The sequence below is a fragment of the Larus michahellis genome, chromosome 12 (genome assembly GCF_964199755.1).
Source record: "Larus michahellis chromosome 12, bLarMic1.1, whole genome shotgun sequence".
In the NCBI taxonomy this organism is placed as follows: domain Eukaryota; kingdom Metazoa; phylum Chordata; class Aves; order Charadriiformes; family Laridae; genus Larus; species Larus michahellis.
The window spans coordinates 14,005,918-14,033,861 of record NC_133907.1 but is presented as its reverse complement, the minus strand read 5'-3'; the positions used below and the strand labels follow the sequence as shown (position 1 = coordinate 14,033,861).

Here is a 27,944-nt window from a genome sequence, read left to right as displayed (position 1 = left end):
GACCATGTGACGTTACATTTGATATTACATGTTTACTTCTTTTTACCAAAAAACCCAAAAACCCAACCAAAACCACCACCAAAAAAATCCCCTCCTACTAGTCAGTTGTGGGAATTTTATGTGATGCTGCAGTATGACTGCAAACAAATTTCAGACCAAGTATTCTGGCCGAAGATTGCATTTGATATAGTGATGCTGGCAGGATGCTTTCCTACAATTACGAATACAAATATTTTGTTTGCTTTTGCCTTTTTTTTTTTTTTTTTTTTAAAGCTTGACACAGTGCACAATTAATTCCCTAAATAGATACCGCTGCTGGTCCCACGGGTGGCTCATCACTTGTACTGATACTGACTGGGGACAATACGGGACTGTATCCCGTTTCTATACGGGGAGCACGCAGTCTTCAAACTTCCTTACTTTTTCTAGTGCCCATTTCAGTCACTAAAGAAATTTGACGAAGCTTGAAATTTTAGCCATAAAAGAAGGCCCATGTGAAAACTCTGACTCCAAATAGTATTATCCAAGTGTGAAATCGCAACCCTTTGTTTCATGAATTCCAGGGTACAACACGCCTTGGTAGTAAATCTAGACAACTGAATATGAGAGTAGAAGAAAATGTGAAGAGACTATCTTATCATCCTTCTTGATTAAATTAATTACATTATTATTGGCTCTATCTCAGCAGGTTTTTTTCACAGCAATGGCAGCAATTACCATCTCTTCTTTCTATGCCATTTTTACAAATTTGGCTGAATTTTTTGGTTTTGTTGGTATTCTTCAACTTCAGTGAATGTAGTAGACGAGTTGTTTAATTTAAATGAATGTTAAAAGAACACACAAAAATAACTTCAAATGAAGGGTCTGGTGTGAATAACTTTGCAATATGAGAGACTATTTCCTCAAGTAGCATCACTATTATAAGCTTTATTTTTGTGAATGCCTTGCAGATGCGAACAAGCCGATTCCTTTTAATGATTATATTGATGATAGTGCAGCCCAGTATTCATAATGGGCTAGGTTTTGAATTTCTGAAATAGCCAAGCATATTCCAGAAGATGACATCGCAGAACAATCTCTCTTTTTTATTTTTTCTTTTTTTTTTATGCATAGGAACGTTTATTGAAAACTAACCTTAACTTCAGCATATTGTATTCTGCATGGAGCTGTTCCAAAGCCTAATGGGAATAGTAGCAATCTTTAATTGATTTTAATGGGTTTCGAATCAGTTCTTAAATAGACAGAAAATTGCAGAACAGTACGCTGGGTCCTGTACGTACATCCTCGGTGCCGGTGGAACTCAGTTCATTATGTTTTGTAGATTAGTTTTAGAGCTTCTGATTAAAGGTGCTATTGAAGATATTAAGGGTGACATTTTAGAGCATGGGAAGTAGGTAACTCAGTTCTCAGGAATATATTGCCACCTTTCTGAACCCGGAAAACTTTCGGAGCTTGGAAACTGTCGACTCGGAATGCCTGAACGTGGGATTACAGGATTGCGGGAGGAGCCCGCAGAGGAAACGTTCACCGCTGTGGCCAGAGGAAAGCGTGGTTGTAGATGCCGCGTAGGCGGAGAACAGCGAGTCTCAGTGTCAGGCTTTATGGGATTTATCCATTTCGTTCTTGTAAATTTTAGTAGAATTCAAGTAGATATAAAACTTTTTTAGAAATTTAATGTGGTTTTGTTGAATTTTTATTTTTACAAAATCCCTTTTATACAAGTTCCTGGGAGGGCAGGAGGCACACTGTAAAAAGGATCTCATCTGCTGTTTAATTTCACAGTTTTTTAAGAATAAGCACTACAGAGTACTGATAGATTTTTATAGGATATTTCTAGCTTCCATCCCTACTACATTTCCTGAAATTTTCCATTATTTTGTTTCTTATTGTCTATGTGGCAGAATTCAGGTTTTTATTTAGATAGCTTTAAGAAAGAGAAAATAACATTGTTGATGCCGCTTTTCTGTCTCAGTTTGCGTCACTAAAATCAGCTTGGCCATAAAACAAGCATATGCACGTTCAACAGCTAATCTGAATTCCAAATGTGGGTGTCAGGCAAGACATCAAACCCTCTCCCATCCCAGTACCCTGGGAGATCGCTCCATGCTGTCAGAATAAAGGCGATGAACCTTCATGGATATATACAAATATATTTAAATTGGCCTAACTGGATTTAACGGGGTCATAAGTTAACTAGAAAAGCAGATGATAAAGAAGCTCGTGTTAAGTATCTGTAGCCTGGATTCTGTGATTTAACTTAAAAAAGAGGCTCTTAAAAAAAAAAATAAAAATAATCTGGCTGGTATCAGGGCTGCTGCGTTTAAATAACATCCAGGGAAGCGGGTCTGAGGGTGCGTTTCCAGTGAACATTTCCAGCGGGCAGGCCTGGCGTTCGATGGCCGAAGTTCTGTCTGATTTCGGTAGCTTGTTTCAGAGCTCTGCAGCAGAAAGTCACTGTGTGAGGTCCCTGTGATGCTTGCCGAGGGTATGAACCGGTATGCTGACGATGCTCTTACGGTCCTAAGGACATCTTCTTAAAAGCATTGGCGTTGTAAATAAGAGAAAAGAAGCTGAACTGGTTGTTGATCCCTCTAATTATTGTACGGTTGACTCTGTTCATATGCACCCGCTGCCTTTTATTCACCTCTCTGCTGCGTTAATTCTTGTGGATTGGTTAGGTAGAATTTGGGTTAAATTTTCATGGTTTTGGATAGCCTTTTCAGAAGTGCTGAATCTCTTTAATTCCTCAGAATAGGTGCGAGAATGGACATGCAGTGTCCAGCTCCGTCTCGTTTGCTACCTCCCACGTGCCTTCAGCCTGAGATGACACAGCTATTAGAATACGCGCATCTTTTCCATCCTTACTTTGTTTGCTCTTTTTGTCCTTCATTCTTTGAATTAAAATAGCTATTAATAAGGACACCTCTACCCTTTGGTAATATCTTATTTCCTGTAGCCTATCAAGCCTATCTAACTATTCCGCAAGTAATGCGTTCATTTGGGCTAGGAATGAGAAGTTTCTGTTCTCTGTCGGGTGAACCGCAAAACCTGCTCACAATAATCTGCTAAAAAATGCACTGCAAGATCAGGCTGTGCTAATTGCCACTTATTTTTGTTCCCCGGGAGAAAATATTATTGGAAATAATATATGGCTGATAATATATTTATGTGTTAAATATTAAAATTAAATGAAAACCTATGAAATCTTTATATGATACGTTTAAGAAAGTTTAGTACCAAAATTGGTCCAGAGGGAGTACTAAGCTGCAGAAGCATTGTTTCTTTTAAGCTTTAATAAGTCATGTGAGGGGATCACTGTAAGGTTACGAAGAAATGATATTCCTTTTCATACCCTACCATTATAGTGAAGATTTCACCTTGTCAGGGTAGCAAGGTGCCCCGACCAGATGTTGAATGCTTTATGGGAAGCTCTGACTCAGCTTTTCCCCTCCGCATTCGTGCACATCCTGCATCCAGGACTTGAGTCGTGTCTAAATACATGGTTAGATTTGTGGGCAAGCGCTTCCTCCGTCCATCCTCACGTTGTGCTTCCAGCGGCACAAAAAGGAAAGAAGAGCAGGGGAAGGAGAGGTCTAACAGCGCTCAGAGTGAGCTCGGTCGCACAGGAACAGGCTGTGATTTGGAATGTTGATTATTCCGCACTTGGGCTTCCGTGCTGAATAGAGAACTCATCATTTAAAAGATTACCTTGTAGATGATGATAAGAGCACATTTTCTTCCTCTACAGACAACATTTGTGCGGTGGCGACCATTATGGCGGGTGCTTTTATCAGCGGTTTAAAGTGGAGCTGTCAAAAACTTTAAAAAGCTTCTATTAAAGTAATGTGGATTTATCTGTCTGAGACCTGCGAAATTCATGGAGGAATCCAGTTTTGGCCTCCTTTTCTAATAAGCGTGTGCAGCTGCACGTGAGGGCAGGCAGCTCCCCAGCCTTCTAGGAAGTCAGGCATTTGGTTAGTAGCCCAGACTTGAGAATCCCTGGAGAGCTCTCTGGAGAGTGGAGCTTATGGACATTTGGAAACCAGTCCTTCCCTGCCCTTTATGGGGACAGCAGCGTTACTTGGCTGTGCTGAGGTGGCATGGAGTAGCTCAGCACTGGGAACGTGAGAGCCCTGCTTCTGTTGCCCTGCAGCATGCACGTGTGTGCAGCTGATTGCAGTGTTTGCGCATTTGGCTGAATATTAAAAATTTAAATGTAGCTGTTAGTTTTACTGTATCATCTTTCAGTTTATTGGTGCTGAAGTTGTTATATACTGTTGGGAGTTTTAATGCTCTGCTTTTGTTTTCTTTTTTAATGTAATTCCAACGTATGACACTGAAACTTTCTTTTATCCAGCTGGGCATATTCCAATGATGTATTGATTGCTGCTATGGAAGCAGCGCCTTAGCTGATGCTGGCTGGAAGCAGCAGCTCTGAAGCTTTAGAGGGGCAGAGTCCCAGGAGATCCGTGTTGCTGCCTACCTGGTAGCCAGAATAAGAGTTATTAGAATAGTCTGGCTATTTCCTCCTTATTTCCATTGTCCACTTTTTTTTCCTTCCCTCTAGCACTTCTTTTTGGAGAAGTACTCCTCCTTTCCCTTGGCTGGAATCTCACCGCTGTGTATTACAAAATTGTCAGTCTTAACAAGTTGCAAATGGTTGACCCTGTTCAAGATGGACACAGAGCTGTGACTGCAGCTGAAGTGCTTTTGTGGGCCAAAAAGGCCAGATCCTTCTCACCGAGCTTATTTTGAGTTAGTGCCCGACCGCAATCTTAGGGGTCATAACGTATAACCAGAGGGCTGGAGCCCCTCTGCTGTGAGGACAGGCTGCGAGAGTTGGGGCTGTTCAGCCTGGAGAAGAGAAGGCTCTGGGGAGACCTTATAGCAGCCTTCCAGTCCCTAAAGGGGCTACAGGAAGGATGGGGAGGGACTCTGGATCAGGGAGTGTAGTGATAGGACACGGGGTAACAGCCTCAAACTGGAAGAGGGGAGATTTAGGTTAGATATCAGGAAGAAATTCTTTGCTGTGAGGGTGGTGAGCCCCTGGCCCAGGTTGCCCGGAGAAGCTGTGGCTGCCCCATCCCTGGAGGGGTTCAAGGCCAGGTTGGACGGGGCTTGGAGCAACCTGGTCTGGTGGGAGGTGTCCTCGCCCAGGGCAGGGGGGTTTGGAACTAGGTGATGTTTAAGGTCCCTTCCAACCCCAACTATTCTGTGATTCTGTACCATGGGAAGTTATCATCTTCTGCGCAAAGTTGAATTACTTTTACTCTTTTGAGAATTATTGTGGGAATGCAGATGGTTTGGCCAAACTTTAGGGTGGGTAATTGGATGCCTGTTACTCAGAATTCCCACAGGAATGTCATTGAGACACAGGATCATTGGCTTTTTGCTCCAATGAAGAGGCAAACTGTTACGAGAGCATCTTAGTGCTGATGGTAGTGGGTATGGAAGGAAAGCCCTTGATGTGCCTTGCAGCGCTTCACTGGCTAATGCAGAGAAGTTGATCTCTGAAAATGCCCTAAAGGCAATCCGGAAAATTCTGCTTGTAGGTAAAAACAAAACATGAGGAAAAGAGCATAACCTGAAATACAAAGATGTGGCAGAAAAGAAAGGAAACGAGACTGTAGCAGTCTGTGTGCCAGCCAGGGGTCAACTAGGAATCCTGCATTTCTGGAGGGTCTAAAAGATCAAAATATTGGGATCAAAATATCAGAAAGCGAGACCCAGAGTAATCATCTGATAAGGAAACAATTTTTCAATGTGATAATCTTCAGTCCAGAGTAATCTCTGAAACTAGCCACGCTCTTGGCCACTTGACCACTTCCTTTGAGAGTGGCCACTTGACCACTGCCAAATAACTGGGACTGTGAGAAATGAGTGAGGCTGAAGGATGATGGTCACCGAGTCACGCAGGGAGAGCGCACGGAGACGCACGTCCTGTGGCACTTGGTGGGAGCAGGGGCATCGAGGACAAAAATGCCAAGAAAGCAGTCAGTCGCTCATCCTGAGTTTCAGCAGAGCAGGTGTGTTAGGGTGAACAATGAGCGCAGCGCCAGCTCAGATTCTTGGTTCATAGCAAAGGAGACAGTATTCGAGCAGGAGATTAATGGGGTTTTAACTTGAACACAAATGGGACGTCTCTTACATTTCAGTTGAATGCTCATGAACGTACCGTTGTGCTACCAGGGACGCTTCCATTTATTCCAAAAGAATAAACATTAAAAGTAAGATTTCAGGTCATTAAAAGAGTGAGTTATCCCTATGGAAGGAAGAAGTGCCTTATGGCTAAGTCGGAAAGTGAAAATGTGAAGGAATACAGGCAGAAGAGTGGCTGTTAGGAGGTTCTCTGTGTATCAAAACTCTTCTCATGATGTAAAAGAGTGTCTATACTGGTGGAGCATGTATTAGAACCCTCAAGGGAGAAACAGAGAATGTCTTCAAAGGTAAATAAGTTCTCTGATGATTAGGGAAAGAGTTCAGTTACCTGGCAATTCCTGTCCCCGGGGCACGTCTCTGCAGACAGACAAGTAAGTAAGGGGGGGCACCAAGAGAGCGAGAGTCGGCCTTTGGACACTTTGGGAGGTAAGAAGAGGGAACCCTTGGCCTCTGTCTAGGCTGAAAGGAGATTTATATATATTTATACATATAAATTTATGTGTATACATGAAGGAAACACTTTCTGTAAACAGAAAAGACAAGTGTTTGGGATTGTATAAAATAGAAACCAGGCATTTTTAGGTTAGAAAGCATGTGGCAAATGCCCATAAAAATGTCAGCTACAATTTTGCACGGTGCTGACAAACCAAATGACAGACTTTCCCAGTAGATCGTTACTGCCAGAGAGAAGGGTCAGAATAAGAATCTGCAGATAGTCTGTTAGTAAGCAGTGCCCAACATGGCAAGCTAAAAGTTTCTATTGTTAAGCTGAGGGGAGAGCTTGGATTAAACAGGCTTTTGCTTACAGCTCCCACTACATCCTCGGTGATGATACTTAACGTGTTGCTGGGAAGCCTGTTTATCTTTATAGAAATCATAAAATAGATACTGGAGAAGATCTACAGTACTTTATTAAGGCCTCTAATGAACTGTAGAATTGAGGAAAGTTTTCCAAAACGTTGATGGGATGTCATTAGAGGCTGCAATCCGTACATCTGGTGGGTGCTCCTGCTGCATTAGCAAACGTTAGTAGCATCCTGCGCGAGGATGACTTCGGTACTAAGTAATTCATAAATTGGTCTTGTAAAAATTAGTTGGTTTTGTGTTGAGCAGTGGGAGCCAAATGATTTCCAAGTGATTCGCTGACCGCCTCGTCGTTAACAGTGAGTCTGCCAGATACCCACAGACCTGAAAAAACAGTGAATTCAAAAGCACGAGCTGGGTTTTGTTTCACTCCAGCTTGAAAGTGCCAGAAATTCACTTCCCACAGCAGCATTGATGAGCTATTGCTATGCTAGAAATTTTTCAGACCAATCTTTCTGCAACAATGAGCCTGTGAAAGCCGGGAGAATGATACACTGCTGGCTGTTTCCCATCTTTTAATCGATCTCCCCTGTCTAACTAAACAAAGGACCGGGCTCACACAGGCAGGTGAGGGCAGCACATGTGAATATCCTGACAAAAAGTAAAATGACTGCAGCGGTATCTTTCTTTGTCAAATGGGTGAGCGGTGTTAAGCAGACAGTAAACCTGCCTCGGCTGTAGCAGCATTGAACTTAGGGCTTTGTTAACTGCCTGAGGGAAAAAAAAAAATAAGCAGAGTGCATTTGAATACCTTGCAACCTCCTCCAGCCTGAAATAGTAAGCTAGAAATAACAAGATCACCGTTACATATCATAGAATCACAGAATTGCCGAGGTTGGAAGGGACCTCGGATCAGCTAGTCCAACCATCAACCTAACTCTGACAAAAACCATCACTAAACCATATCTCTAAGCACTATGTCTACCCATCATAGAGGCCAAAAGCTTAGCGGGAATTGAAAAGGATTAACGTTTCATAGAGTTGGAAAGAATATGAAGAGTTGTTGTTGTTTTTGTTTCCTGAAACAAAAGTGAATTGGGAGAGCTGTAAAGCCACCTGCTGAGTATATAACCCAGCCTTGCGGTGATGGCAGGTAGGAGGAGACTTGCCATCAGGAATTAATGTTACAGAACTCTTCGTCACAGGATATATCTCAAAAAGAGGTGTGAGGGAGGGCCAAAAAAAGTTACTTTCTTAGAGGAATTGAGAATCTTTCTGTTCTAAACTGGTTCTGGCACCCTGAAACTATTGCAAAAGGGATCTGATGCCATTGCCACCTGCTAATGCTCTCCTCTACCGTGATCACTGCTTGACCCAAGCAAACAATTCATGTTTCAACTTGGTGGCTGAAAAAGGAAGCACCTACTTTCTAATATTCAGTACGTTATAAATTCATTATAGACTGGATATTTTATTATTTAGTCTTTTTCCCAAAGTGTGACATGATTGAAATCTATTCTGACTTTCATCAAGGTGTACCTTGATTAAGTCAACTAAATCAACAGAGCAAGAGTTCGACATCTTGCCCGCATAGTAACATATGTGGCCACTGTTACTGGGTGCCAAGAACGGTCTTTGCTGTGATGCCCTCGCGGTGTTTTTCTTACGTTGTCTTTTCCTTTTATTGTTGGAAATATTCTTGATATTTAAGGCTCTTGGGGTCTAATCTTACCTTCCTCTCTCCCTCCTAGTGTCTATCAACTTGTTGTCAAGGAGGAGAAGCTGCAGAAAGCACGGAGAGCTGCAGACATCATTGAATGCTTCTCTGTCCCAGTGAGCTACAAGAACGCTTCCAGTCTTGACTCCCCACACTACTTTGCAGCCGAGCTGAAACCCATCAACCTGCCCGTCACACAGCCTTTCACAGTGGGTGACAACAAAACCTACAACGGCTACTGGAACGCTCCACTTTCTCCCCTGAAAAGCTACAGCATTTACTTCCAGGCTCTTAGCAAGGCAAATGGAGTAAGTACAGAGAAAATTAAAGTTGTATCTGTACATATGACCACCTCTGTCTCTCCTCCCCATCTTTCTCCTTCCTTCTCCATCGGATGCCACTTTAACTGTTCCTCATTGCTACCCCCTTCCAGAAATTTGATGAAAATTAAACATGCCAGTAGTTTTCTTTCACTTAAGTCTCTAAGGCCCAGATCCAGTGAGAAACCTGTTGGGGAGCCAGAACTATGTAAAGACACACGTTGGCACGTGATTTGCAAAATTAATTGCTTACAATTTGTTTTGGTTTTTTTTTCCTTGCATATGCATGAATGTCAGAGTAGGGGCTATTGTGCTTTTAAAAGGTGTAACTGCAGTATCGTGATAGTCTCCAGTTCACAGTGCTTGCGGTTTTGGAGAAGGCATTAGGAGATGAGAACTACCCAAAAGCTATGGCGCTGGATTGCATTGTAGTTTGCATTTGGTCACATCATGATGGAGTACTTATGGTTGGAATTTTCAGCTTGAGGAACTCATACTGCAGGGGGGGACTATGCGCATGTCTGTCTTACTCCTTTTGAATACCCTGGGCTATATTTTTACATTAACTTACTCTGTGATATCAAGTTTAAAATGAAGACAGCGCAGGAAACACAGTCTGCACTATTCTCAGACTCAAATGACGTACACATAATGCCCCAGCAGATCCCGTCACAGGAAAAGTGAAGGTCTGTTTTTCCCTCTTCTGTTCTTCTATTCCAGCCTAGAATAGTTCATGACCTGCTCTTTTACCTTCCCTGTTTCAGGTCTGTTCAGCTAACAGCGTGCAGGCTAGATGCAGTCTAAGCAGTCATTTGCCTTCCTCCCCTTTGACTGTCCTAATTGTTTTTTGTTATCACGTAACATGATACAATTTGACACTCTGGCTTCAGGAAGAGTCTTAGAGCATTAACATGGCATCAAGAAGTTGGGTAGCCGAGTGTGTTATTAACACAGTTGCCGGTGCTTTCGTGAATCTGACTTTAACATAGGTAAATTCTCTAAGACATCACCTCTGAAAGAGCAAAATTAGAAAAATCAATCAAAGGTGAATGGTGTAGGCTTTGGTCTCCACTTGGGATAGTGTCTTTTATACCCAAAATGCAGCTGCACGTCACAGAGGACCATACATCGTTCAACAGCCTGGCAATGCCAGTGCATGTTCACAACATATCTTGGTGTTTTACTGCCTTCGTTTATCACCATTCTCCTGCAGAGATTCCGCTGTGTGCCTGACATGCACAAATCTCTTCAACACTGTTTTTCACCTTGGTTTCCTTTCTAGTCGGTAGAGTTTCCTTCCAGTAGTGCTCAGTTAATTCAATTTTGGATTTGCCTTTATAAAGGAAATTGTGAAATATATGTATATGTCTCTCAGTGCCTAGTTAGTTCCCCCTTGTGTGATAGTTAATTGCCAGTGAATGGATCCCCAGGGAAGAAAAAACTTTATTTGCTTAAGTACAATATAATATGCCATAAATGGGTTGTATGACTGGAAGTGTAGGCTTCCCTTGGCGTTCTGGATTAAGGCAGCGCTAATGTGTGGTTCCTGCTTTTTCTGGATCTCTGTAGCTGACAGGTTGCATCACACTCTCCACATACGAGGTGATAAGGACTCAAAAAAGGATGACTTGCGTGGGCTGTCCTAATAGGGACACAGGACTCTAAAGGACTTTTTAAGCTTAATTAATTAAAAGAATCTGTATGCAACAAGGCCCAGTTTGTGAAAGCGTGAGAAGTATCCTGCCAGACAAAACAAATTCCTATTTGAGTAAGAAATTGCCTCTTGTTTTAATAATTTCTATTGGTGCGGTATGTGCTTATATATCCTGGAAGTGCAGTGCTATGGGAAAAAATATAGAGGAAATATCCAAGAGTGGAATATGGATCTTCAAAGAAGTAACCGTGATAGTTTTTGTTTGTGGATAAAATCCTTAAGCCCCACATTTCAAGCATTAGGGTTTGATTTTCATCCCGTCTTTTGCAGCTGTAAATTATAAGTTTTGTTTACAGGTATAATTTGTATTTAAGATTTCTATGTTTTCACTTATGTCTATAACCCGAGCAGCTTTGACTGGGCTTCGTAAAGCCTACGAATAATTACGGCTGCAATGTGGCGCTTTTGATAATGCCCATCTGCAAAAAATCTGGAACAGTAACAATTTAGCTCAATTAAAATATAGCCTTATGTTCCCTTGCACATGAAAAACTTAACATTGCCACTCATTTTTTTAATTAGGATATTCTATAGTTTCATTAATCACTGACAGTTGTGGAATGATGAAACTTCTTTCCACACCTGGAACCTGCAATGAGAAACCTTTCTGCAGTGAACCAGAACATCTTCCTTTGGAAATGTGGGGCTCTGGGGAGAGCTTAATTTGAAGAAACATTCTGTATTTGGTCAAAAAAACTTGATGAGGAGGAGGTAGAAGTGCTGTAGGAGTTCTGCATTGTTTCAGCTCCTCTGTACGTGGAGGGTTGTGCGCGTTTGGTGTTCTCGTCTGCTCTGCAACCATTAGCCACGATTGTTACAGTGAAAGGAATGTAATTAGCAGCTGGATGCAAAACAAGTGTGGCAAATTGCTGCGAAACCAGATCGCGAGCTTTTCTGCCTTCTCTTGTGCAATGTTGTACTTGTTGTTTGAGAGTTTGAATGAGATCGCTGTCGCTGGCTGAATTCTTTTCTGTGACCAGTTGCATGAAGTTTGGTCAGTGTGGTGCTGCTTCCAGACAGGGGTCTAAATAGAACACGCGTGAAACAGAATGGTTTTCAGCTTCGTTATACAAAACGCTTCCAAATTGTGTGAATTTCCGTCATAGGGACTGCTGAAAGCCAGATGCTGAGCTGAAATGTGTCAGAGTTTGAAGTAAGGCAGGGCAGGGGGTGGGAAGAGAAAAAGGAACCAGAAGCTGCAGGCTTTGGAACTGCGGGGGTGAGAAGCACCGTTAGTTACTGTTTAATTGTTAGAAGCAGTTAGCAGAAGAGGTGACACAGGAAGAACGGACAACTGGCTTCGCTCTGCTCTGGTAGGATCTCTACACACGCTGTCGCAGCCATCCAGGTAGCGAGCTGATGGTTGCTGGTTGTCGCGGTGCCACCAGCTGCAGATGGCTGCCTGACAGGGCATGACGTTCTCCTTGTCTGAGAACCCCCCCTGAGCTCAACCCCCTTAAAACACCAGCTCTTGCAGCGTTAATCCCTCGGAAAGGTGAGGCCAGGGTGGCAACACCGTGACACTCCTTATACTCTCCTATCCTTACACTGACTTAATCATCAAAGGTAAATGTTGGAGTTTTTATTGTCCCCAAGTTCTTTATCTGGGTCGTTGAAGGTGACAGTCTCTGGTTAGTGATCTAGTAACACCCTCGGATGGGGAGAATTCTTTGACTGCTGTGTGAAACCTGCCGGAATTTTTGAGCAGCTGAGAAACCAGAGCTTCCTAAAAATCCTTCCTGCACTTGCATCTTACCTCATCGAGTTAAAATGAAACCTGTAATGGCCCGGTTGCTATCAATAACTCTTGGCCATTTTTCCTCTAAATGGGAGATGAGGCAGGAGCCTTTGTAACGCGGCGGGAGTCGTGTGGGGGGGTGCTGCCAGCAGCCTGGTGGTCCAACAGGTGAATGATGTTTTCAGGCCCGAATTGTGAAAAGTAGCACCACAGGAATCGATGCGAATATTATTTTTGAGGGAATGATAGACTCTACAGAGATTTTTATTGATTTTTTTTTTTCCTCTCTAATGACTTGTACTACATGCACAATCAGGCAGTTCATTATTATCAGGGGACTTCAGGCTGGATTTCTACATGCTGACAGGTCTACTCACCGTACACAACATTCTTCTTCTGGGACATTTTGGAGGTGTGGATAGAGCTGCCAGCAGAGAGGTGGCATTCATCCCTGTGGAGATGGCCCATGAAAAAAACAGCAAGGTTCTCGGTGCGAGCTGTGTTCTGAAAAATGAAGTGGCACCAAGGTGCCTGCATTGCTTCTGTGAACTCTTAAACAGCTTTGAGGAGCTGTGTGTTCAGTAGGATTTCAGGTGTACGGTTTTCTCCACTTAGGTTTACTCCTTCTTAATCTCATGTTGGAGCTGCTGGGGCAGAAATAAAGCAGCTGTGGAAGCACTGCACTCTTCGTAAGCGCCTGTTCTACATCTGGTTGGCCATCTTGGGCCAGGGTATGTAGATCTGAGCGTTTTCTGGGTAGTAAATAAAATCCTCCTGCGGTCTGCCTCCCGTTTGAGAGGCTGAGAGGTGTGGGTATTCAGTGATTAACTTGCAATACCGTTGCAATAACTTTCTATTGTAAATAATAAAAGCCGTAACCACATTGTTAGACCTCCCTTGTCCAAATTACACGGATACTAAAAATAGCTGATAACTGGAAGGCAATATTAAGTTTTGCTTAGTCTGTCTGAGAACTAGGACCTTAAGCCGGCAATAGAAATTACAGGGGAGTCCATTGACCCTGCACAGACATAGGCACGTGATTAATTTTAAAGAGAGAAACCGGTTAGCTTCAGTGGGATAAAAAAGAGACACACGATCTAGAGCTCCCCTGAACATAGGCAAAATTTGTTAAGGACGAAAAAAATAATTCCTTAAGATGTTTGGCAGACAGAACCACAGCTTCTATCCTGTGTGAAGCAGGTCGCCAACGAACATGGTCAGTGTGTAGCTCTGGGACGTGGGGAACTAAAGTGGAAACTGAGGCCAAGTGGGAGAGTGGTCATTTCTTGTCTTGTCTGTGCACCAGCAGAAGGTCACATTGCCGGTCCCCAGTCGGGGCTGCCTGATGAAACCGTGCCTGTTGCAGGGCAGCCCTGAACTGTCTGGGGACAGCAGGTCTCACTGGTGCTGGCAGGTGGTTCTTCAGACAAGGCATGCGCTGTCTAACTACTGCAAAGTCATAATAATAGTAAAGGAAAGCAAAAATGGCGGGTGTGAAAACAGATGGATGAAAAAACTCTGCCGCTTTTATTGTTGTTTGTAGTCTGTAAACAGCAAGCTGTCATTTTAAAGGAAAAGAAAAAAAAAAATCATTTGCCCTTTTAGGTTGTGAAGATGCAGCTGTCGCATAAACATATGTCCTGCTGCCCTCATAGCCCTTTTCTGCAGAAAATTGTTCCCATACAAACACTAAAGAGACAGAGGCAGAACTTGTTATCATCCAGTGTACTTCAGTGAAATGTGCGTTCAGGAACGTAAATAATTAGTAGACAGCATCAGCTCCCTTGCTTTGAAAAAGAAACAAATGGTATTAAAAGAATGTTTAAAAAGAATCTGATAATTCAGAGGGATGCTAAAACAAGCTCATGGTGTGTTGTTGCAAGTCAGTGTGCATGAGCTGTGTTGGTGGAGAGGGGCTTCCACAGCTCCTCAGCACAATCTGGGTTCTCTTCAGAGGGTCTCCAGCTCATTCTGACCATAGATCTGGGTCTGCTTTCCAGGAACAGACTGCCAGTGCTCCGAAATATGGTCCTTGTGTGGTCTTTGTCCATGGCGCACGGACTTAAAAATTTAGCTGGGGTTCAGCCTTGAGTGAGGGTACACCGTAATCATGTTTTATTCATATGGAAGTTACAGAAAACAAACTTACAGCTCTGGAGTCCTCAGCACAAGAAGCACATAGACCTGTTGGCATGGGTCCAGAGGAGGGCCATAAGGATGATCCGAGGGCTGGAGCACCTCTGGTATGTGGACAGGCTGAGAGGGTTGGGGCTGTTCAGCCTGGAGAAGAGAAGGCTCCGGGGAGACCTTAGAGGCCCTTCCAGTCCCTAAAGGGGCTCCAGGAGACATGGGGAGGGACTCTGGATCAGGGAGTAGAGCGATAGGATGAGGGGTGATGGTTTTAAACTGAAAGAGGGGAGATTTAGATGAGATGTCAGGAAGAAATTCTTTGCTGTGAGGGTGGTGAGACACTGGCCCATGTTGCCTAGAGAAGCTGTGGCTGCCCCATCCCTGGAGGGGTTCAAGGCCAGGTTGGACGGGGCTTGGAGCAACCTGGTCTGGTGGGAGGTGTCCCTGCCCAGGGCAGGGGGGTGGAACTGGATGGTCTTTAAGGTCTCTTCTAACCTGAACCATTTTACGATTCTATGTTCTAGTAAACATGTAGGTGGGCGTAATACACAGTTAGCTTTCTGGATACGGTGCATGGTGGAAAATGAAAGTTGAATGAAAATGAAAGAGCTGTAGGACGTATTCATGCAGTGCGTTCCTATTCCAGGATCTTGATTAAAATATGCCTACATTGTTCTCTTAGTGTTTGGATATAAAACGTCTGCTGTAACCTGGCAGTGATCTAGAGCCAAAAAGTAGCGCTACTGCGATCTTATGTTACTCCTGTCACTTCAGCCATAATACAAACCAGGTACCTTATACTGAACAGGTAGGATCTTGGGTCATCATTACGATTATTGTAGACATAAGGCCTTTTAAAACTTCTGTGGTATCACAGCATTTGAAAGAACATTCAGAAACAACACAGAGACTGAAATTTGGGGAAATATTTTTGCTTTTCTAAACCTTTTTTTAATTATCCCTTTATTTCATTATTTTTCTTGTAGTTGCCTTAAGCCATCGGGATAGATAATTGAGAATTACCAGCGTAAATTACCTCACATAAACCTGAGAATTACCTGCTTTACTGTTGGCTAAAGAGAAGCATCTTTACTGTGGGAAGGAAAGTACCTTGTCTGAATCCAAAGCAGTATTATTCAGAAAACAAACGCGATCATGGGAAAATCGTTCTACTGCTTTTTTTGGAAAAAAACCAACCAACCAAACAAGAAAACTGTATTTATTATTTATTTATTTTGCTTCTTGGTACAAAAGTTCATACAAACTCACAATTCTCAGCATCAATCAAAGAAAAATAGAGGAAATCGAAAGGGATTTCATTTTTATGGGACACCAAAGAGATGAGCAGTGGGTTGATCAATGAGGTGATGAATGGAAATCGATGGAATAATCAGCCCTTATCAGAATATGGACTGAATTCAGGTCTTTAAACTTAAGCAACCCTAGTAGCTGGACGTCTGGTGTCTGTGCAGGTTTCTTTTATGTTTTTGTTGTCAGAAGACGCAACTTGAAATGAAGTTCTGAAGTCCAGATGCCTTGTTCCTCTGTTGATTGATCGCCCTTGCTTTTGGCAGTGCCAGATCATGGTCTTCTAATAACTGTGATTGTCTGTGCTAAATGCAGCAATTAGTAGATGTAGATGCAAACAGAAGACACTGCATCCTGTCTTCTCAAATTACCCTGTGGGAGGGTAATGTGCAGGAATATGCACGTGTTCAAATGAGATCAGTTACAGCGTCATTAACAAGATTTTGGGGTTTGTTTTCTCACCTCTTCTTTTCTCAACATTGACTAATTTCTCCAGCTTTTTGTTGCACTTTGGAGCTGGCAGAGAGCAATAAATACACAAGAAAATTTTCCACAACGAAATGTGAGCAAGTGTCTGCCTACTTTTAGGCTGCAAAAATGCTATCTTGATATTTTTTATTTATTTTATTTTTCATCGCTGATTTTCCAGGTCACCTTGTCTTAGATTGTAAACTACGTCAGGATCTATCTGTCTTATAATTCCCGGCATTATGTGCTGAGGCCGTGCTCTGAAAATAAAGCTGTGGGTTTCCTGCTTCATATATCATCACTAGTAATAAAGATTCTGGATTTCCAGAATAGCTGGCGATTTGAGCTGATTATACAGGAGGTGGAGATGAATGGGGAGCTCTGGTGTTCAGCTGTGTTGACTTTGCAGTGCCGACAGTTGTCCAGGTTGTGTGGGGGAGTTGAGTTTTGAGGGAGAAGAGGGGTCAGTGCACCAGAGGGAGATGGCTCTGGTTTACTGGGATAAACAGTGCTTCAGTCCCACGCTGGGGGCTGTGTGGCTGGGAAAGGATGTCCTTAATAGACATACGTGATTTGTCCTCGATGATCCAGGAGTTCCTTAAGAGAGTTTGAAGGCGAGATCAACAAAGGGATGGTTTGTCCTGAATATTTTATGGTTTTTAGACTAGACACAGGGTTACTTATATCCAGATAGTGCAGCTGACTCATATCTTGAGGAATGCATAGAAAGAAATCAGAGGGAATCGCTCTTGCGTTTCCCAGTGGGTCCTGCAGTCATCCCATTCCTACGTGCAACCTAAGTGTGAGGAGAAAGATGACGGGACCGTGTGTTTCTGCTCAGGCCAAGGAGAGTCTGTCACAGATGGAAGAGATTTTCTCCAAGAGCAAATTCAGAATTTCACAGTGTTGGTCTCATTGCTCGAGGATGGAGTGGGGTGCTCAGCAGTGCATTTGCTGGGCTGTTGTTTCCGGAGCGCAGACAGCATCCATATTAATGTGGCATTGGTACCCGCGGTAATTTATGCAGTATTCATTACACCTGAGATGTGTACAAGGGCATGTAAAGACATAAAGTGCTATGACTAGGGAAGTGATCATCCCCCTGTACTCGGCACTGGTGAGGCCCCACCTCGAGTACTGCGTTCAGTTTTGGGCCCCTCGCTACAGGAGGGACATTGAGGTGTTGGAGCGTGTCCAGAGAAGGGCTACAAAGCTGGTGAGGGGCCTGGAGGACAAACCTTATGAAGAACGACTGAGGGAGCTGGGGTTGTTTAGCCTGGAGAAGAGGAGGCTGAGGGGAGACCTTATCACCCTCTACAACTACCTGAAAGGAGGTTGTAGAGAGATGGGGGCTGACCTCTTCTCCCTGGTGACAAGTGATAGGACGAGGGGAAACGGGTTCAAGTTACGTCAGGGGAGGTTTAGATTAGATATTAGGAGACATTTTTTCACTGAAAGGGTTATTAAACATTGGAATAGGTTGCCCAGGGAGGTGGTGGATTCACCATCCCTGGAGGTGTTTAAAAAAAGGGTAGATGGGGCACTGAGGGACATGGTTTAGAAGTGGCTCTTGTCAGGGTAGGCTAAAGGTTGGACTCGATGATCTTAAAGGTCCCTTCCAACCTCAACAATTCTATGATTCTATGAAAGCCCTACAGATTACTGCCTGACAAAGTCAGTCTTTCAACCAAAGCAAGACGTTAAGATTTTGGACAGTGGTCACGCATCGGACAGGAGCGATCCATGCCGGTAAGGGCTGTAGAATGAGGAGCTGGGGATAACAGAACAGAGATGTTTTCAGCGGAGGTGGCCCGAGAAGGCTGCTGAGTTGGAGCTTTTAGTTAAGCCAAATACAACTCTGCTGTTCCAATCCAAATTCCTTTTCACGCAGCTCTGCGGGCTCTGAGGTGGATTGAACAAAAGCGTTGGGTTTTATCCCAGCTCTTCAATGAAACGCGCAGCGGTGTGGGTTGCGTTTGAACAGCTGCTTTGGCAGAGCGAGCCATACAGCGTGCTGCTTTGCTTCACGTACATAGCAGAGAGCTGAAATATTCAAATGACTACTTCGGTGTCTGTTTGCCATGTGTTTAAATAAACACCCAATTTGCAAAATTTGCAGTAATGGTGCATGAAAATTCGACGTACAGTTGCATGTACTTCTGACCCAAGGCTTGTCTGCCTGTTACAGATCTGGTCATTTAACTGGTAAATTCTATTAGTTAATCAGGCAGTTACATGGGACCCATCACTCACATATCGAATGTGGAAAAACATGTTGTCACTCTTAACTTCTCAACGGGTAGGGAAGCAGCTGTAGGCAAGTCCATTAGCACAGAGTGGTTTATGCAACTAAAACTGTTGGTGGTATTTTCAGAGATGAAGTGCAAGAAAAACACTTTATTTGTTTTAGTACCTTTTTAAAGGAATTTATGTTTATTGCAGATGGGCAAATTACACACCTTGATGTTTTCCTGTATTTTTTTTTTTTTTATCTTTCAGGAAACAAAAATCAACTGTGTCCGGCTGGCAACAAAAGGTACGTGGGTCTCCTTTTCCTGCGAAGCACAATGCCAGTAATGTAAAAGCTGCAGTGGTGACACAACTCGATTACAGTTACTATTCAAAGAACAAGCCTCTTTCTTTCCTTTTTTTTTTTTTTCTCCAAGAAAGATTTCAAAGGCAAAACAACAATTTCCAGAACCATTTCACTCTATGTGTGGACTCTGTTATTTTATTTTTTTTTAAAAAAGAGGATATCTGTCTCTCTGTGGTTCCTCCTTTCCCTTTTTCTGTTGACAGCTTTCCTGAGGACTGTTCTTGCTTTTGGCAGAATGTCACTGAAAAAGCTTCCTATTAACTTTTTTCTCTCTGCCACTGTATGAAGTAGATAAGTAAGAGATCTCACATAGGTCTCACCTTGAACGCAGCAGGGCATCATCTTAAATCACACCATTTTCATGGTATAATTCAACAGAATAGAGTACATTCTGTATTTTCAGTGCAATTATTTCAGAATAGACCAAACTGAGAAGTCAAATAGACCAGACTGAGCAAACCTGAGACAAATATTGTTAAGATGCAATACGCTGGTCCCCAGGTTGCTTCCCAAGGTGTAGCTCTTGAAGGACCAATGATAACAATGTCCGTGTTCCATCTTGGAGTTAAGAGTTGCTTTAAAGTCTTCTAAGGACTTCAAAATCACCCCAGGGGCTGCTTTGCCAGCAAAGGTGTCAGAAACCAATTTACTTGTAACACAAACAGAAGAGTAGCTGTAAAGAGACACACGTTGGAGTCTCAAAATGAGCCATAAGGAAATGATGGGGTAATTGCCATCGGCCATGCTGCCGGTAGCTCTCTGTTTCCAAAACTCAGGGTTGCATCTTGTGCTCTTGCTGCTTTACTGTAATGTGAAATAATTGCATTACTGCCTATGGAGTCTTTCCCGAGTTGAACAAAAATTGGCAGCACCCTATGGCCCTTTTTTCTTTGAGGCACCATCCCATTTTTTCCATTTTTTCACTTCTTTCTGTCTTATGGCAGTAACAGAAGTTCATTATTTCTAGGTGCTTTATCCTGATCACTTGTGCGTCTGCACTTACAGAGGGGCTGGGGAGGGATCAAAGAAGCCCCAGCTAACAGTTGTTGGGTGGCAGAAGGGGACTTCTTCCACCTTTACATGGAGACATCCCCCAGGCTGTTACAGAAGGCCATGCTCTGGGGTGGCAGGTGCTGCATGAAGTTCCCCCCATGCAGCTGTTTTCAGTGCTGAGACCCGATGTGCAAACTGGTGGGGCTGTAAGCAGTTGTGTCACCACTGAAAGCCAAGGAGGATGAGCCATTTCTCCCCTTTCCCCCTTTCATCTGTGGCTCTGGTGCTCCCCCATACCCTCTTGTTGCTTTCCTTTTTAAAAGCTCCTTGTAAAATCTTCGTGTAATTCATTCCTCTGGGTTACAAACATTCTGTGTGTCTCAGTCTCCCCTCCTTTCCTCTCAGTTTTTTCCGGCTGGTAGTGACGTGACCATTTTGGATACCCTATTTTGGCTTTCTGGTGGTAGAAAGAGAAAGAGCAGGACTGGGTAAGATGAGTCTGGGTGAAATGAGCCTCCCCAGGGTTTTGCCAGAGCATGACTAGAGCTCTCTTCATGAGATCAGAGAAACTGGATTAATTCCTTGTTGGAAACCTGTAGCTTCTTCTGTTTCAGTCATTCCTTTTTCCAGAGTTGGTGGAAGAATGTAGCAGAAAAGGCATTTGCTCTGTGACTATTCAAAGAAAAATGAAAACCCTACGTAGCTTGAAAAGTCCCATTCTTGCATGACCTTTTGATTTGCGCTGTCTGATCTGAGTACTTCAGAAAAGTGTCACATAAGTGTTTGACCTTGAGTTGACTTCCGCAAACTGATTTAATTTTCATTAACCTGGTAGGTCACCAAGAAGAGTCAAAAAGCCACCCTCATCCTGTTATTTCCGAATGCTGGCTCTTTTTAAAAAGGCGCTCTTACTAATATTAAATTGATAAGAGATATTAAAGAGACGGCAGAGCCTGAGGATGCCTAGGGCCACTGTTTTTTGGGGATCTTATTCTTTAGGATTTTTCTTGATTGACGTGAATGGAAAAAGACAAGAAATGATGGTAGTTCTAGTGTTTATTCTCACTGTCTCAATGGATATCAGTTTTGATTTATAGGCAGCTTATTTCTCTACATGGAGTATGGAAATCTCCTTGGAAATTCTCCCCCCCTACCCCTTCTGGTTGTTTTTTTTCTCTTGTCCTCACTCGGAATTGCAGTGTTGTATTTCTCTGTTCCTGGCCATTAGCAAGGACAGTGGAATATGCACAGCTGTGGCTCATTTTATGCAGTTTTAGCTCTTCAAAGGTACAGAGTTGCCTGCAGCTCACAAGCCAAGATAGCATCACAAGCGAATTTGTAGTCTTGATAACGTTAACACTGTCTTCCATTACTGGCACCTGTGAGGTAGGAGCAGCTGAGCAATAGCTGAACAATGTGGTTCTGTGGTTTGGAGCTTTCCCAGAGTTTCACATTTCCATATGTCATGGGGCTGAATTCCTTCCCTACGTTAACTCCGTACGGATGGAAGGACTCAGGCACTCTGCATCCCAGCCCCTGAAGAGGCTGTGCGGCAATGGGCAGAGACATCAGGAGACTCTAATTGCATTGTGGCCTGATGAAGGGCTGAGCTGGGATGTTCTAGGCGACCTGCTGTGTCTGTGCTGTCTTCTCTCTACCCATTATATTGATCATCTTTAATGCCATTGCTCTGTATTTGCCTTTATTTGCATCGTTGTCTTTCTGAGGATAGAGTGAGCGAACCTGTAGCCTGCCTTGAATGAAGCCGTCAGAGCTGCTAGCAAAGATATCGCTGTGGTGTCTTTGGTAAGAGTCAGGAAAAAAAACACTTTTTTGGAGTCGGAGCTAATCTCGGCATTGAAAGCTTAAAAGCTCTGCTTTGTGTTGATACCAGAGAAAAAGCATATTTTGTTTTGATGCAAGAAAATAAATACATTGTAGGTGCCAGACGAAATGTTCATTTTGGGATATAGGCCAAATCTTTCCGTTCCCAGACATTTGACACTGCAGTAGCTCCATCAGTGATAGTGAAATGAGTCCTGATTTACACCAATGATGGGAAGATTAGGATCGAGACGTGTTTAAGCGAGGCAAGTATTCTCTTGAAGTACTGGATTAACAAGGGCACTAAACGGAAGTGTGGGAGTAATTAGGCAATAAAATGTGTTAGGCAGTGTGTTACTGGGGGATTATAACACATCCTGGGTGTTGCTGCAAGGCACCTGTTCAGACGCTGAGTAGCTTTAATTACTTGAGAGACGCATGAGGCTGTTCCACTGTCGCTACTTCAGCAGGCTGGGAGGGACGTTGCTGTGTATGTCCCATTGCCTCAAAACCAAGAAAATGAAAGCAGACAACTCTTTAAAAAGTGTTTTAGTCCATTAAAGAGAGTTTTGGAGATCTCCCAGTTTTCTCTCATTGCCTTTTAGCGAGAAATAGACTCTTCTGGTCAACCCCTTTTCAGTTCAGCTCAGCAGGAGCTGCTTCTCATCCCTCCCCCGTGGTACCCTCTTCTGCATGGCTCTCTGCTTGCTGCCCCTCTTCACATGAACTTGATTTTGTGCGTGCAAGAAAGATCTCTCAAACCTTTGAGTGTTGGCTTATGAAATGTCGGGGGGGGGGGGGGGATTTCGGCGTTTCAGAGCAGGAGGTTGTGACACCAGTAGTGCAGCCTCCAAAGCAGAGCCAGTAGACACCCACCCAGGCAAGGACATTGAGCTCATTGCCTTCCATCCAGTGTCTCACCGTAAGAGTTTGCTGACGCCGGTGGAGAGGGCCGGTGGCAGGGACTCAGCAGCAGCCTTTGCTGTGGGGACATTGGGCCAGTCCATCAGAAAGCTGTCTGCGTTTGTCCAGTCTGTGTAGCCATTTCACACTTTGCCAGCATGTTTTAAATCCACAAGCATTATTAACCTTTTGTGTCTACGTATGTATTTATTTTCGAGTTCATTGGTCTCAGATTTCTTACCGCTTCCAGCCATAAACATCTCTCCTCACATGGGCTACTCCTCTTTATTAAATTACTGGAGTAATGTCGTCTTTCACAGCATTAGTCACTTGGATGCATATCATTAGCATAAAACACTCTTTAAAAATAAGTTTCTAATTAAACCCCGATTTACCAGCTCTCTGCCATACAATTTTCGTTCAGCCAGTTTATTTATTAGTTTTGCCATTTGGCTTCCTTGATAGCATTTGCTTTAATATGTCCCATTCTTTCTGAATTAACTTACTTGTTCTCCCTGTCTTAAAGTAACATATTTATATTGACGCTTTATTAGAGAAAATTGCAACCTCTTACCAAGAGAGAGCGATTACCTCTTGTATTCTTAAAGTGCATTAAATTAATTTCACAATGTAATTGAAACCAAGGCAGAGGGCTCATTAATGGTTCCTTATCTCCTGATACTCATTTCTTCTTTCTTTAAAATGTGAATTCTTGCAAATGAAAGAATGGAACTTTAATAATCATTATGAGGTACATTTTTATTTTTTTTCCCTTTTTTTTCTTGTGCATGCTGCCTGGGAACGATTTTGCTTGTTCTTAGCAGTAATAGGTAGGCAACAGGCGACCACGCGAAACCCACCCAGCCTCTTGAGCACAGGTGATTATCAGTTCAGGAAAAGGAAAACTGTTCAAACTTCCAGAAGTCTGAGCAGCTTTGTGACTTCTTGTTTCGTATTTGGTTTGCATGGGAAAAGACTTTTACAATTATTCTAACTACAGTATGAAGGGGGTGCTCCTCCCATGGCACTCCTTTTGCACCAAGGCGAACATATGCCTGTGCAGAGGGTCGTCTGGAGGACTAAAGACCACTTAAATCTTCACAGGAGCACTTGAGCATGACTGATGAGCCCCCGGGATCCCTTGCTGGCCCTCGGCAGAGCCTGAGTATCTCCCTGAGCACGCATGGAGATGACCTTGCATTTTTGAATTAAAGTAGCTATGGCATTTTCTGGGGCTGATGATTACACTTAGACAGCCGAGTCCTGCTGTTGAAGAAATGCTGATGGGAAAATGAAAACTAGATTCCGTCAGTCCTCTGTATAGAAACTTCTGCTGGAATTGGAGACATTGCAGAATCGAGCCTCAGTAGCACCATGTAATGTCATTCCCAGATCACTAGTGGGGAGTCTAATGATAAGGCGAGGGGGAATGGGTTTAAACTGAAAGAGGGGAGATTTGGATGAGATATCAGGAAGAAATTCTGTGCTGTGAGGGTGGTGAGCCCCTGGCCCAGGTTGCCCAGAGAAGCTGTGGCTGCCCCATCCCTGGAGGGGTTCAAGGCCAGGTTGGACGGGGCTTGGAGCAGCCTGGTCTGGTGGGAGGTGTCCCTGCCCAGGGCATGAGGGTGGAACTGGATGGGCTTTAAGGTCCCTTCCAACCTAAACCATTTTATGATTCTCAAAGGTTTCCATCAGTTTCCATCAGAATGAACTTGAAGGTCTCCGTGTCATAAACTTGCCTCGTTGGGTATATAACACTGGGACCTGTACCAGCATTTCGCTCCAGAAAATTTAAATACAGAGCGGAAATCCCGTCAGCTTGTGGAAATTGTTGCTTCTTCTTTAGCCTGGTGTGCCTAGAACGATTACTGGGATGTGACGGAGTTACCAGTGGTTATTACAAAGGGGAGGGGAAAGGAGGGTTAGTTTCTCAGTTTTGAATGGATTAAATTTTTGTAGGAATGTTTCTCTTCCAGTGCTGTGTGGTTATATTCCAATCGAGCTATGACTTTCTCACCCAAGAATTATTTTAACTATACATCAGGGCGGCTGTAATGATACAGGGGCAAAAAGGTACTTGGATTACGAAGTTAAAATGCCTTTGAAAGAAATGGTCCTGCTTTTTTGATAGTGCATCAGCACTGAAAAAGGGAACTTGCAGGGAGACGAGTGCTTAACGATCTTGAGAGCTCAGAAAAGAGCCTGGGTCTGAAAGGTGACCAGCGAAATCATGGCGGGGAACTGCAAAAAAAGTGGAAAATGAGGAGGAAAAAAATTCCTACTGTTCACGCACAATTTCGCTGCATATGAAAACTGTTCATTTAATCGCCCTTCCTCCCTCAAATTCATTTGAGGGCTCTCTTGTTTTCTGAAATATATTCTGGTTTTGTAGACAGATAATGTATTTTTTAAACAGATCTAATCCCACTTCAAATCTGTTTGTTATTGCATTTTGTCTTCTGGTACACTGGAATGTTATTCTTTTGACAGGTTTATTCTGTTTTGTGCTATTTATTTCAGAGGGTTTATCACACTTTTTAAGCTGAATGCATGAAAATATGGGTTTTTTTTCTTTTCCCCTGAACAAATCTCTGCCTTTTAAAAGTTATTTTTTAGCACATGTTTGTGTATCACCGTAATTAATTGTTAATAACAGACACACTTATGTTGCTCATACTGAAAAATACTCCCTGCTGAGAAGACAACTCAGACTTCCTGGCATGTGGATGCCCATTTACCCAGCGAGCGCCTTTATTTTCACCAAATCTGGTGTCAAGATTTACATAGAGGGATTTGAAATGTTGACTTTAGGGACTTCCTTAACTCAAGGAGCTGATGAACCAGCTTCAAATTAGTGAAGAACCTGGTGCAAAACTGGATGAGGCCTCAAGTGAGCTGAGTTTGGTAATCTCAGCCCAGTTTCTAGAGGACATTGGCTACTCCGGAGCTCTGCTGAGCTGACAGACCCTAAGCTTGGGCCTCCCCAGTTAAAATAAGCAGTGGGAGGGGAGAGGTTGGGAGAGGCACAATGTTTAACATAAAATTTGGGATAGATTAGCAACAGTAGACAGAAAATATCGCTTCTGTCGTTCAAAGCATCCGCTGCTGGGGTACACTGGGTTGCTTCAGAAAAGAAGGGTCTCTAGAAAAAACAGAATAAAATTGATTATTGCTGCGTGAGCCAAGTCCTCCTGGAATCAAAGCAAGGCCTGGATTTACCTGGAGCGTTGTGGAGGCTGTTGGGGCCTTACAACACTGCCTGGTGTGAAAGGCTGCCCTTGGCCATGCGTTGTGGCTGTGGCTGGGAGGTTGTGCGGTCGTCCTTGGTTGCAGATGAACCAGTAGCCAGGCGAAGGAGGGAGGAAAAAAAAAATAGGGCAGTAGTTGGACATTAAAGCCAGAAGTGAAGGTCAAATCAGAAAGGATTTGGTTTGTTTTAATTGGTTTTAACGCAAGGAGCATGATGAATTGCTTGCGAAATTTGGAGTTGTTTTTTTTCCCCCCTCTCTTCTGCTTGAAGGTTTGGAGGAAGAACTGTCTGAAGGTCCCCTGGAGCCTTCTGCACAGGGGCTGGGAGACGGGGCAGAGGAGGGGGCAGCTTCGGGTGGAGAAGCAGGAGGAGGGCTGTTGCACTTCAGAGGACAGCAATGTTGCATGTTCCTAACTGTCATACGCTTACCCCAGTTTATTTGCGTAGGCAGTATTTCTTCTCTGTGTCCTGGTACCTGGAGATGCTTTCTAAGATGTATCAGCTGCTGGTCAGATACTGTGGCTCACTTAAAAAGTTTTCATAAAGAGATTATCATTGTCAGTGTCCCTAAATAGCACTTCAAAGGCATGACAAACCCAGAGCTTTTACAAATACATTATGCCTCTGCTTCCTTACGTAGATTTTCCAATGTTCAGAAACAGGGTTATTATTAATGCATTAGCTGCTCAGTTTCTTCCAGGAACTGGACATTTAAAGAAAAACTATATGAGAGCGTTAGGATATGTGACAATGTCAGCAGAGAGGTAGGTGTGAAAGACGCTGTTCTGTAAAACCGCTGTAGAGGAAAAGAAAAATCTTCATTCGAGAGACGCCTGAAAGCGCTGCCTGAACTTGGCAAAGTACAGAAAGTTTCCCCGTGTTTTATGCAGCACACGTAGAGCGTGTACACGCAGACTCCCTAATGCCTTGGCCGTATGACTCCCTTTTTACTGTAAAATGGTGAGTATCCTCCTTTGTATGCTGCTCACTCAGCTCACGGGTGAAGTCTTATCAGGTGCAGTTTTTGTAGGCCACCGTGGTACTTAAAGCACCTTTGACCAGCCGGGCTCAAAAGGTGTCCATATTTCAGTATTCATTTTATACCCACCTCTGGACTTTGTTCACTGCTTCTGTAATTTCTGCAGCTGGTGTGGCTGTGGGTTTCTGATGATAACCATGATGAGAGCAGAGTAACTGCTTAGAGGGGACTGGCTGGTGTAAAGGTTAATTAGTTTTTGTTCGTAGGGAGTGACGAGTCTATTATACATCCATAGCATTGTCATGCACTGTAATGTTTTTGCCTGTATCAGTCAAAAGATTGATATCCCTATGTCTGTTTAAGACCACACAAAAATTAAGTCACATCTGTAAACTGGAACCTCGTGATAATGGGAATTTTACTTGTTTTCCATTTTTCTAAATTCAAGCTAGTTTCTAAAGAGCTCTGCAGAAGTGGAGAGTTGAAATGGAAACATGCTATCGCCCCCTGAACCATCGCATCACTCGTAGGCATCGCAACAGCTGCTCTTTATCCGAGCTCTTCTTTCAAGTAAATGTAATAACCCTTCTCATTCTTGGGGGCCATATATCTGCCTTTAGCACAAATTAAGTGCTTCTGTTCTGAAGAGCGAGGAAGAAAAACAGGAGGAGAAAAGAAAAGCCTTTGTGGTGGATTTGCCAGGAATCTCCAGAATCAATTATTCTCTTACCGCTATTTTTTAATTCTCATTCAGTTTAGTAATGCTAATCTTGATTCCTCGCTGTGTGTTTACCCTCATCCTCCTACAGATTCAACCTGTATGCCTGATAATCCCTCATAGAAATTCTGCTCTGTCTTTCTCTCCAGGACGGCTTTGTTTTGCTCCTCTCTCCGCTTAGAATATGGTTGAAAGCTTTTGGCTCTCATCATTCTTTCCATTCTTTTTGAGCTTTTTAAAAGAAATGAGAAATGTCTCATTGTAGTCTTAAGCCTGTGGTCTTCAATAACTGGAGGCGGAAGATTGGTGTAGTGAGGTTA

The 27,944-nt window shown here is 43.3% G+C and overlaps 1 protein-coding gene across 27 annotated transcripts in view; it reads left to right on the top strand.

The window, feature by feature from the left end:
* PTPRT (protein tyrosine phosphatase receptor type T) overlaps positions 1-27,944 on the top strand; it is a 461,815-nt gene that overhangs the window by 356,671 nt on the left and 77,200 nt on the right. For 15 of the 27 annotated variants that reach the window (XM_074605564.1, XM_074605560.1, XM_074605557.1 and 12 more), the window contains exons 12-14: positions 8,715-8,988; positions 18,861-18,897; positions 23,499-23,555. In XM_074605564.1, coding sequence (XP_074461665.1) covers positions 8,715-8,988; positions 18,861-18,897; positions 23,499-23,555 — 368 coding nt within the window. The remainder of the gene's footprint in view (positions 1-8,714; positions 8,989-18,860; positions 18,898-23,498; positions 23,556-27,944) is intronic. The other 12 variants (XM_074605565.1, XM_074605563.1, XM_074605562.1 and 9 more) reach the window with 2 other exon arrangements.